Source organism: Micropterus dolomieu, linkage group LG19 (genome assembly GCF_021292245.1).
Source record: "Micropterus dolomieu isolate WLL.071019.BEF.003 ecotype Adirondacks linkage group LG19, ASM2129224v1, whole genome shotgun sequence".
Classification (NCBI taxonomy): Eukaryota; Metazoa; Chordata; class Actinopteri; order Centrarchiformes; family Centrarchidae; genus Micropterus; species Micropterus dolomieu.
This window is the reverse complement of record NC_060168.1, coordinates 35752235-35764226: the sequence shown is the minus strand read 5'-3', so window position 1 is coordinate 35764226 and position 11992 is coordinate 35752235. Positions and strand designations below refer to the sequence as shown.

Below are 11992 nucleotides of genomic sequence, written 5' to 3'. Positions count from 1 at the left end.
ACAGCTTTTTTGTGTGGGAGTATAATGAAAAGACACACGATTAAAGTTCGTTAGAAATGTAATAACAAACTGGATAAAGCCTTCAAGTTCTTTAAATAACTCCAGCACAGAAAAAAGCAACACAAACATACAATCACAACAGTTTGGCAGGTCATTAAACATCTCCAGCCGATCAGCTGACAACATGATTTTTAATGAGTTTTATTACCTGCTGTAATCAGCTGTTCCACTTGTTTTGGAGAGGACACCAACTTCAGCTCTGTGTAAAAACTTCCTGACTGATAAAACGAGAACTCCAGACCCAGTTTTTTTTTCACACCGCAGGACTAGCTGCACAACAGCTGCTATTTCCGAGCTATAATGCTGACGTACGATCTCAGGCCGACATCGTGTGTGATATCTTTTGGTGTTGATTGTGATGTACTGGTTTGACGGTGGAAAAGAGGAGCGGTAGCAGCAAAACATCCGAAATGCCTCCACTCGAACATTCAGAATGCGTTTTGTACAAGATATTGGAAAAGAAAAATGGCACAATTTTAGTACTCGATTCTCCCCACAGTTGTTGTTTTGCTTGCTCCAGGATCATACGGAACATTATACTATACTTTAATCTCAGAGCAGGCAATGCAAAGTTTGTCCTGAGGGTGGCGCTAGAGGAAAGCTCATGGGGTCAGTAACAATCTAAAGGGTTTATCCTCCGAGGAGCAGGAATATCCACAGCAGGTTTCATGGCAGGATGTGCCGGCAGTTGTTGAGGCTCAGGATTAAAACGATCGGCTTCGCCAGTCCAGCGATAGTCCAAAGTATCATGATGTAATCATTTAATCAATTACTTAACTAATTGCTGCAGCTGTAATCCCAACGCTGTACTAATTCTGTACTGTATTCTGCATGGCCTGTGGAGAAACTTCACTGCTCTGTGCATCTGAGTTAATTACAAAAACACATTATTAAATACACGGCACAAACAAACATCAACCCCAAAGTCCCCAAAAACAAGTTATATTTTAGTGTCAAATCCATTAAATGACAGTTATAAATGACTGATTTTACAGTTAGAGCTTAATATTTCTCAAATGATTTACTTAGAAAACTAAAAAGCATGTCCTAAAAAGAGTGAACCTTACAGTGTATCTACAGTTACATAAAACAGGATGGGGGATTCGTGGAATTAGCACATGATCACACTGTCCTTAATTTTAAAGACTTTAAAGAGTATGAGTCAATGAAAACCCTTCTCGGTGAAAGCTCCTGCAGACGTGTCAGCGCAGGCCTCTTAACAGCACTCCTCTCTGAATTATTTCCTCTCTTTTTATTCCTCATTAGCTTTGCTAAGTGGCCAAAACGCCACGCTAACACTTAGCACGCCACCCGCCTGCTCCTGGCCAACAGATGTAAAGTGTCCGAGCTGTCTGACAGCCTCGTGGCGATGTATTACCCTGTTTATTCAGCCAAACGCTGCAGATTAATTGCCCTGTGAAGGCAGAGGTTAGCAATGCTAATTTAATCAGAGGCTGCTGTTGTAACACCGCCAGACCTGCTGCAAAATACCTCAACATATGAGGAGATTTGTGAGAACATGGAGGTGTTTTTCTTTGGCTCAGCAGTGTTGGTTTCCTCCCTGAAATCAGCCTGAAGGGTTGGAGAGCAGACTGACGACCGTTGAGCAGGTTTTCCTCTAAGAGTCGGTCTGTAATCTGCTCCGACGTCAGTGTTTCATATTCAAACTGCTGCAGTCACTCTGCTCTGGAAAACCCATTTATTATATAAGGTATTGTTGCTGGTACACATTTTGTGTGTGTGCAGATACATTAAACACACACAGCTAAAGTTGCTTACTTTACAGTTTACATTTGAGGCATTTAGCTTTTTTGCTTCTAACTGGTGAATTCCAATGAGGTGACCGTAGCCTGGAGAAGAGATGTAGTGAAATGTTTTTACTGCAGCAGAACTACAGTACCGGGTTTCTTCAAGCTCCACTGCAGTACTACCACATGTGTAACAAACTAAATACATGACTGTACTGGCCCGGGGGGGGGGGGTGCCAAATGCAAAAGACACTTCACTCACACGTGCACCAAATCACAAAACCTGAAATGAAGGAAAACACCAGCAGCCAGGTAATCATTATCACAGCTTAGGCTATGTTCAAATATCCATATTTATGATTTGATTGAGCTAAAGTGCAGCAAAAACAGGTGGTGGCTGCAGACAATTGCTAGCTGGATGGGGCCATGGGGGGGCATTAACCCAGCAGCAGGACCGGTATCTGCTCCTTTGTGTGAGGAGGAACAGGAGGAGCACTGCCAGGGCCCTACAAAATGACCTCCAACGAGCTACTTGTGTGCACGTTTCTGACGAAACTGTCAAACAGACTCTGTGGGGGCCCGACGTCCTCTTGCGGGATCTTTGCTCACAGCCCGGCACTGTGCATTCTCCAGAGAACGCCAGAACTGGCAGGTCCGCCATTGGCTCCCCCTTCTCTTAACAGATGAGAGCAGGTTCACACTGAGCCCATGTGACAGACGGGAGTCTGTAGATGCCGTGCTGAACGTTGTTCTGCCTGCAACGTGATCCAGCATGACTGGTTTGGTAGTGTGTCAGTGATGGTCTGGGGATGCATATCCTCAGAGCTGCTGTCAGACCTTACGCTGGTGCATTGGGCCCTTTGTTTCTCCTGGTGCAGTGGGCCCCGGGCTCAATCCTGGTGCAGGACAAAGCCCAGCATCATGGTCTGTAGCCGATTCCTGGATGATGAAGGCATTGATGCCATTGACTGGCCCTCACGTTCCCCAGACCTGAATCCAGTTGAGAACCTTTAGAACGTTCTGTGTCGGTGCCTCCGACACCGCCAGGTAGCGCCACAGACCGTCCTGGAGCTCACTGATGCCCTGGTCCAGGTCTGGGAGGACAATCCACCATGACACCATCCGTCGTCTGATCAGGAGCGTGCCCAGACGTTGTCTGGAGTCCATACAGGCACGTGGGGGCCGAACACAGTGCTGAGCCACGTTATGAGTTGCTGTGATGAAAGTCAGGCAGGTTGGGTCAGCCTGTGGTTTCAAATCTTTTTACTGTGGTGGGATTCGGTGGGATTTTGAATCCAGCCCTCAACAGGTTCATAGGTGAAGGGGATTTTGGTCATTTTGTTCTCAACGAATTCTACGATGTACAGTAAAGATTGTGAACTGAGAACTATTTTGTTCATTGATATCTGATGTGTGATTGAAGTGTTCCTTGAATTATTTTTGTGTGTGTGAACAGCTACAGATGCAGAACTGATGGATAAATGGGAGCAGGCTCTGGGACCAAAGTACCAAGTTCTGGTGGGACCACACAATCTAACACGTATTCACTGATACTGCCCATGTTGGATGTTCAATCCTGATGCTTTTAATGCTGCTTTCATCCTTCCTTGTTTTTGTGTGTGTTCTCAGGTGGTGAAGTTGGATCCTGTCATTGAAGACGATGCAGAGCTGCAAAGATCCTCCAAGGTGAGAAACACTTTGAGGAAACATCAGACCTCTAAGCTGAAGCTTTAGTTTGCTGATCTGTCTGAGCTGTAAGCAGAGAACAGCATCGGAATAGATTAATGTGGCTGCAGCTTGTGATGCTGCTGACTTGCATTATACTGAGAGGTGTTTCTAATATATTTTACAGCCCCAATATTAGAAATACCTCGTAGCACAGTACAGTTCAGCAGCATCACATACTACATCCTCAAATGAAACGCTTCTGAACTCTTTGTTTCGTCCTGTGTCTTTTCTCCCTGATGTGTTCAGCTGCTGCCCATCCACACTCTGCGTCTTGGTGTGGAGTTGGACTCGTTTGATGGTCACCACTACATCTCCTCAGTGGTCCCTGGAGGCCCCGTGGACAAACATGGAGTCTTGAGACCAGAGGATGAGCTCCTGGAGGTAAATATACATATAGACAAACTCAAACACTGTAGATTTATTGTTTTTGTGAAAGAGCTTCAATGTCGGGCTAAAATCAAAATCACTATTAATAGAACATTTTACCTCGATTACGATTATTGAACGATTATTCTGTTTTTGAATTTTGTTTTTTTGCCCTCATAGTTCACTGACAAGGTTTGTACTCTAAATTTGCTCAATTATTGAAGCTGTTTATTTATTTGATTCACAGATTTAAAAAATCGACTATCTAAATGTTAATTGATAAGGTAATGTTGACGTCCACGTTATGGTGACACAGTCCCGCTATCGCCGCTGCTACAAAAATTTCACAAAATTATCAATGTCAATGCGAAACTACTGATTTACACCCACGCACTGTGCGAACACAGCAATACACGCTTTGCTAGTTTCCTCTCCTCATTCATCAAAGAGCATCCAAGTTACGTGAAAGCTGCTGTTATAAGAGCGGAGGAGATAACGTCAGGTCTTAAAGGAGTGCAGTATCGGTGCGTAACGAGTGAGTGGTGGAGCAAAGGAGAGAGAGCAAGCGGCAGGAAGTGACAAAAAAAAGTGAAAAAGCAAGCGAGTTGTTGTCAGTCTGGCAGTAAATGTACAGAGTAGGTCACGCCGTGCACGTTAATAAAATGGATGTCTGTTGTTTGGCCATCTGCCTGACTCCGGTCTGGAAGCTCAGTGGGACTGGATGGGGCGGAGTCACATGACCCCACACACAGTAGTAGTAGCATGTTTTTAAGGGGAAAGTACATGAACACACACTGTAGGGAAAATATTTATAAATAACCGACATGGTAAAATTACGTCTGTTAGAGGCTCTGAATTTCGGTGTTGATTACTTTTCAATTAATTGTCTAGCTCTACTTCAATGCTTACTGTCTCCTTTTACATTTCTATTTCTGCACCTGTTCAGTAAGCAACATACAACATGTAAATCAGACCGTTATTTTAAGCAGAGCTAGCAGTTTGGCGGCTCCCTGTTGTGCACCTATCGCTACCACTCCATGTGGAGTCCCACAAGGCTCAATTGTTGATCCACTACTTTCTGGTCTTTGTATGTTACCATCAGTGACATCATCGACCCAACTCTTTATAGCTGTTGAACCTGATCATCTTTACTGCTTTAAAATCTCTATTAATGAATGGCTGACCCTGAGGCCGTGTGATATTTATCACATCATCTTATACTGAACAAAATTAAAAAGGCAACACTTTTGTTTTTGCCCCCATTCATCATGAGCTGAACTCAAAGATCTGAGACTTTCTCTATGTACAAAAAAGGCCTGTTTTTCTCAAATATTGTTCACAAATCTGTCAAAATATGTGTTAGTGAGCACTTTGCCGAGATAAACCATCCACCTCACAGGTGTGGCATATCAAGATGCTGATCAGACAGCATGGGGATTGCACAGGTGTGCCTTAGACTGGCCACAATAAAAGGCCTTAGGCGGCCACAATAAAAGGCCACTCCAAAATGTGCAGTTACCAATTACTTACCAGTTTTCCTGCTCAGTAGCGCAGTCTTAAGGGGAGGGGAGATGTTAGCTAGCACAAACTGGCTTCACTTTTCCAGCAGGGGGGAAACAACAGACAGACATTTCTTGATCTTGAGAAGCTGATCCATCGTAACCGACACCGTAAATTTACTGCCAGAATATTTTCCTCGCGTTCAGTCACTTTCTGCCGCTTGGACAATCAAACACTCGCTACACACCCCCTATTGTAACATCACCTGTCACGTAGATGCTCTGTGAAGAACGAGGAGAGGAAGCGAGCCAAGCGATGAGTGTTACCGTGCTCGCATAGTGTGTGAGTAAAAATTAGTAGCACATTGATATAATGCGGCATTCAGACCAAACGCAAATTTAATCCACGCAGCGCTCTCCTCGCGGGGTTTTTATCGCTGGACAACTGCTGAGTGTTCACACGCAACGCGATAACGCGAATAAACACAACTCGACATTACTATGGCTGTATGAACCCAAAGTAAACATTTTGCTGTGATTAAATAGCAATAAACGGATCAAACTGATGCCAAAATAACTACAATATGATGCAGATTTGTTAAACATGAATTCACGCTTTGTCAGGTCTGTCAGCAGGACAACAGCTTTTAAAATGTTTGTTTTCTGAATGGAGTTCGGATCGATCAGGGCTATGCTATGCTAACTTGGTCACAGTAAAGTACGATAGCTGGAATAAAGTTCCATACACATGTTTTCTGAACTCACCAGGTAGTTCAACCTCCTCGCTTTCTTTTCTCCCAGCAATGTCCAGTTTTGTCCGGTTTTTATATAAATATGAAGTAGTGCCAAACTACGCTAACAACACTGGAACCGAATATGCACAGAATGTAGCTGCTGAGAAGCTCGAGTGAAGAAACATCACTGAGCATAATCCAGTCCTACTACGGGTGTTTATTTGTCCAAAAGCTGGAGCGCTGCTCCCTGCTCCTCTAGCCCAAGTTTAGCAGCTCTCAGCCGGCCAGCAGATTTTCAATCGCCCGCTCTGCCTGGCGCTCTCCACACAACGCTCTGATGCCTCTGTGACATACGGATAATCTCAACGTTGATAGGCTATCGTGACTCAGCGTCATGCAAATTTCTCACGAATTCCTTCGCGTTGCCTTCGCTTCACCGGCACCGCCCCCCAACAGGAAATCGCGGCTCTACGCGTCTTTGCATTGCATTGCATAGCATAATGTGGAAAAAACATGGACGCCACTACAAAGATGTGTTTGATTAGCATTATCAGAGTGTAAACACATAGACATGAAGGCCGCCCTTCAATGACAGCAAACTAACCACTATAACCTAATACTGTCTTACAAATGACGTTAGCAAAGAAATTATATGCAACACGGGCTTTTGCACCATTAATAAAACGTTTCTAACCATCAACCATCTTGTCCGCCATGTTTCTACGTGTCTGACGTCAACAACTTGGCAACCTCTTTACCTAAGTTTTCTTCGACTTTCTGAGGTGTTGTTCCAACTTTAGGGAGCGTTCGCCTGAATTTTCCCAGTTGTGAAATCATTTTTCTGATTATTGCAAGTTGTTATTTGCCAGTAAGAAGCTACAATGAATGCACATATACTGTAACTAGACAGCTGATTTAGTCATCCGTGCTACTTTTGACTGAAAATTACTTTTTTCTACATGTTGTAACACCTCGCAGACAGAATCACATTTATTCTAGATGAACCACAACTTCCTTCAGTTAAATAAGGGGAAAGTTAAAGATCTAATGTTAGAGTGAGCTGGAAGGACGTTTTGGAGGTTTGTGGCTCTATATCTTGGAAAACGAGGCTGTATATTTGTAATTTAATTGTGCGTGTGTTTGTGTTTGTAGGTGAATGATGTTCAGCTGTACGGTAAGTCCCGTCGAGAAGTGGTGTCGTTCCTAAAAGAAGTGCCTCCTCCGTTCACTCTGGTCTGCTGCCGACACCCGACCTCTGGCCTGGAACTACAATCTGAATCTGAACCTGAACCTGAACCACTGCTGCGAACTGGACCTGGACCAGTAAGACACTCTCAACGCAGTGTGGAGGAGGTGAGAGAGCATCCAGGAACACACTCAATATCACAGTATTAATGAGAATTTTTGTTCTGATATTGATAATTCTTCATAAGATAAATCACATACGAAATAATCACATGTATGTTTATTACAATTAATTGTCAGTTTTACCATCTTAAATGCTTTCACATGTGTGTGAACCTAAAAGTTCAGTAACTCCATTTAGTTGGTTTTCTTTAAATTACAATTTACTTTTAAGTATGTATTTTTACATAAAATGATTGTTGAATGAAAACGCGTCACTGTCATATTGTCGCGATACAGTTCCAGTGATAAATAATCAAACTTAAAGGAGACCTATTAAACTGCTTTTCCAGTCCTGTATTGTAATTCTGACTCCTGTATGGCAGCTTTGCATGATTCAAAGAAAAAAAAAAAAAAAATGTTTTTCTATATACTGGCTCTTCATGCAGGCCTTCATTTCAGCCTCTGTCTGAAACAAGCTGTAGATGCTCCTGTCTCTTTAAGGCCCCCCCCCTCACAGCCCAGAGTCTTCTGATTGGCCAAGACCTGAAGCATGTTACCAGGCTGTTGTTGTTGCTGGGCGGAACAGGCAGACTGAGCCCTTGCTGGGCCGTTGCTATGGGAGCACATGACCATATATGGAACAGCGGCTCCGTCTGGCTCCGTGTGTTGATGAACGGCGCTGTTGGTAGAAAAAGGCGTTGAAAGCAGAGCGTTCAGAACAGGAGGAAATCTGAGGTTTTTGGCTCAGTGATTTCTTTTAAATACTTTAACCTCATATTTAAAGCTTTGGTCATGTTTAACATGAACATCCAACATTATAACATTGTAGATAAGTCATAAAATTAGGAAAAGCATAATGGGTCTCCTTGAATGTTTGTCCTACACGCACACACACAGAGTAAACGTGAACCACACATCTGACCTCACGTGTTGTGTTTGTCAGATCGAGCTGAAGCTGTCGTCAATGCTCTGCAGTCAGACAGAAGTGAGACAGAGCGGCGTTGAACCTCAGCAGGCAGTTAGACAGGTAACCTGTCGCACTCTGTCTCAGGTGTTTTTCCTGCACACGCATGACATCACACACACACACAAGAGTCATGAAAGTGAAATTACTTTAGTGGAAAATGAAAATGGCTTTTTTTAATATATGCAATTACAGGAGGTCGGCTCCTCCCTCTAATCAGAATGTCGGTGGTTCAGTACCCGGCTCCTCCAGTCTGCATGTCGTAAAGTGTCCGTGGGCAAGATATTGAACCCTTGACATGTAGTGTAAACCCCAAATTGCACCTGAAGGCTGCCATCAGCGTGTGTTATTGTGACATGTAGTGTAAAGTGATTTGAGTGGTCTACACTAGAACGGTGCGTTACAAGTGCAGACCATCTACCATAACGGAGTCATTGCTTACAGTGATGTTTTTGGATTCATTTAGGAATTAGATTGTAAAAACAAAAGCGTAAATTTAAAATATTGCAGTGTTAAGGAATTCACAATCGCATTATCTTTTTACAAAACATGCAAAATGTTGATTTGACTGCAATAAACAGCTGTTTGAACACGAGACAAGCATTAAATTCATTACTGCAGGTTTTTTTACTTTCTTGTTTTATATCAGAATCTCAACATTGTTTTAGAAAATAGCATAATGTTATAATAAAACGTTGGGGCAGTTGGTGTGGACATTAGGATAGGATCCCTGCAGGTGGAGTTTGAGCTGTGAAGTGATGTTGCAGTGAATACTTGTCTCTGTCCTGTCTTGTGTGTTGTCTTCATGTTGTTTTATGGTGTTTTAATACCTGAATAAAATTTGTCTTGACTTGGTTGTCCTGAATTTAGGAGTCTGTTGTCACTTGTGTGCGTCAGGAGCAGGAATACCCTGAAGAGGAGGTGCTGACGGAGGAGAGGAGTCAACACAGCCAAGGGGGGGAGGAGGAGGAGGAGGAGGAAGAACAGGATGAAGAAGATGAGGAGCTGGCTCTGTGGTCTCCAGACGTTCAGGTGGTAGAGCTGCGTAAGGAGAGAGACAAAGGCCTCGGCTTCAGCATCCTGGATTACCAGGTAATACGTGTCCTCCTGCAGCTGCTGTACAACATCTGTCTGACATTATTTACATTATGATGGTTTGTTTGCACCTTTCAGACAAAACAACATAGAGCACTACAAACTGTTTAACTCTGTCTGGTTCAGATCCAAAGCCAACACTGAGAACGATTAAATTACGTGGTACGCACATAATTTAATTAAACAGATTGGCCCCCCTGTCAAAGATACTCGATCCAGCTATTTGAGTAAGTATCAGGCCAATATTTCGAAATCGGATCGGTGCATCCCTAAAATGGAGGTGAAAAGAAAAGTCTTAAGTTCTGTGATACCAAGCATACAATATTTGGTGAAGATGTTTAAAATCTTGGAACTTATTGTGCACACTCTACTCCCCCAAGAAAGAAAGCTGTACGTGAGGAAACGGCTAAACCAAAGCTCAGAGCCTGGAGCAAAAACATCTGCTAACCGCACTGTGGCGGGAGTTAGACAGGTCCAAAATGTTATGTCTTTATTAGCCAAATGTCTTAAAAGCAACCCATAAAAAGTGCTTTATCCAGATACGCTGTTAGATAAGGACATTATAGGATGTATAAAAGTTCAGGTCCAAAGTGTGTGTCGGTCGCAGGATCAGAATACACTCTGTGAACTGAAGTTTGAAGCTTTTATTACAAACGAGCTGGAGAGATGCAGGAAATTGAGATCTGAAGGCGTTTTAGGCATGGATCATGTGGAGGTGGTTGTCCCTTTGTAGTTTAACCATCAGGTTTTTTTTAGAAATGCTTCTTCCTCTGTAACAATTCACCTTGCACCAAAACAGCAACGTTTTAACGTGTATTGGGGATAAATCAGCATTATACCATGTCGGGCAGCACACTCAGGTTGAGTTTGTCTGGCAAACCTGACACCAAACACAGAGCCCACTTGACACAGAGTTCCCCCTAAACGTCACTTCCCACTCTGCTTTTAAAATCCGGCGGCAAAACAATAATGAGAAGGAAAAAAATACATAAAGGAAAGTCCTTAAAACAATCTGAGCTTACACCACAAGCCTCTGATACTGTACTGAAACGGTTTCTTTTTTTTTTTACCTGTGAAGGAAAACAACAACACACACAAAGCATGTTTACCGTCACATTAAAAGCTGTTCATGAAGGCAGAATAGGCGGCTGTTACACCTCCTATGTTTTAATTGTGTCTCTGTAAATTATAAACGCTGCTATGTCAGTTAGTAGATGGTGGCTTAAGCAGGAGTCTCAGTCATTAAAATATATTGCATTTGCTCTGTGAACTATTTTCCTGGAGGATTAATGTTTTATTTTATAAAACCTGTATAGTTGTGTATGCTGACGTATGCAGAGGTGGCCTTTTATTCCCAGTGAGGTTTTTCCACCTCAGCTATAAAACAAGGCAGAAAAGATATTTCACTGTTGACTGCTGTGCACCAGAGGAAAAGTCAAGGAAGCACAGAAGTCTTGAGGTTTCATTCTGCGGGGAACAAAATTGTCTGAATGCAATTTCATGACAATCCATCCAGAAGTTGTTGTGATTTTCGGTGGTGGACCAGACTGAAGTCTGTGTCACAGAACCAAACGCTCTCACACAGAGTTAATTAGCTCCCTGTGGTTGTTTCACGGCGGAGGTGGATGAACACACGGTGAAGCTGGCGTGGTTCGGCTCTCCGCTCTGTGGTTTGTTGATGGAATTAAAGCACCAAACCGTCTCTGCAGAAAGTACAGTGAGTGTTTCTGAGAGTGACGCTGGACAGCAGGACAGAGAGTGACTCATCTGATCTGTTCTTCTTCTCTGGTTGTCTGCTGCTCTCTGTGTCCCACAGCTGCTCTGCAAACGCGACACAGTGTCGGGTCCTGGTGCAGAACCACGCTGCAATAATAATGAGAATCCATCCTATTATTCAGTTAACTTGACTTTTTTTTGTCAAAGTGACTTTCATGGGATGGAGAGAGGGGGGGGGGGGATTGAGAGGGAGGGAGAGAGATGTAGAGAGAGAGAGAGGGGAGGCAGAACTATAAGCTTTATCAAAGAGGAAAGTCTTAAGCCTACTCTTAAATGTGGAGATGGTGTCTGCCTCCTGAACCCAAACTGGAACCTGGTTCCACAGGAGAGGAGCTTGATAGCTGAACGCTCTGGCTCCTAGTCTACTTTTGGAGACTCTAGGAACCACAAGTAACCCTGCATTCTGGGAGCGCAGTGCTCTGGTGGGGTAGTAAGGTACTATGAGCTCTTTAAGATAAGATGGTGCCTGACCATTAAGAGCTTTGTAGGTAAGAAGAATGATTTTAAATTCTATTCTGGATTTTACTGGAAGTCAGAACACGTGCTGCAGCATTCTGGATCAGCTGAAGAGTCTTAATGGACTTTTTCGAGCAGCCTGATAATAAGGAATTGCAGTAATCCAGCCTAGAAGTAACAAATGCATGGACTAGTTTTTCTGCATCATTTTTAGACAGG

General features: G+C 43.3%; 1 protein-coding gene across 1 annotated transcript in view; it reads left to right on the top strand.

The window, feature by feature from the left end:
* The first annotated feature begins 3167 nt into the window (after nt 1–3167).
* The window catches only part of LOC123957334 (inaD-like protein), a 53478-nt gene continuing 44653 nt past the window's right edge, over nt 3168–11992 (top strand). Inside the window, exons 1-7 of the mRNA XM_046030026.1 lie at nt 3168–3174; nt 3265–3326; nt 3438–3494; nt 3783–3917; nt 7288–7488; nt 8426–8509; nt 9344–9538. Of these exons, the coding sequence (XP_045885982.1) occupies nt 3168–3174; nt 3265–3326; nt 3438–3494; nt 3783–3917; nt 7288–7488; nt 8426–8509; nt 9344–9538 (741 nt within the window). The remainder of the gene's footprint in view (nt 3175–3264; nt 3327–3437; nt 3495–3782; nt 3918–7287; nt 7489–8425; nt 8510–9343; nt 9539–11992) is intronic.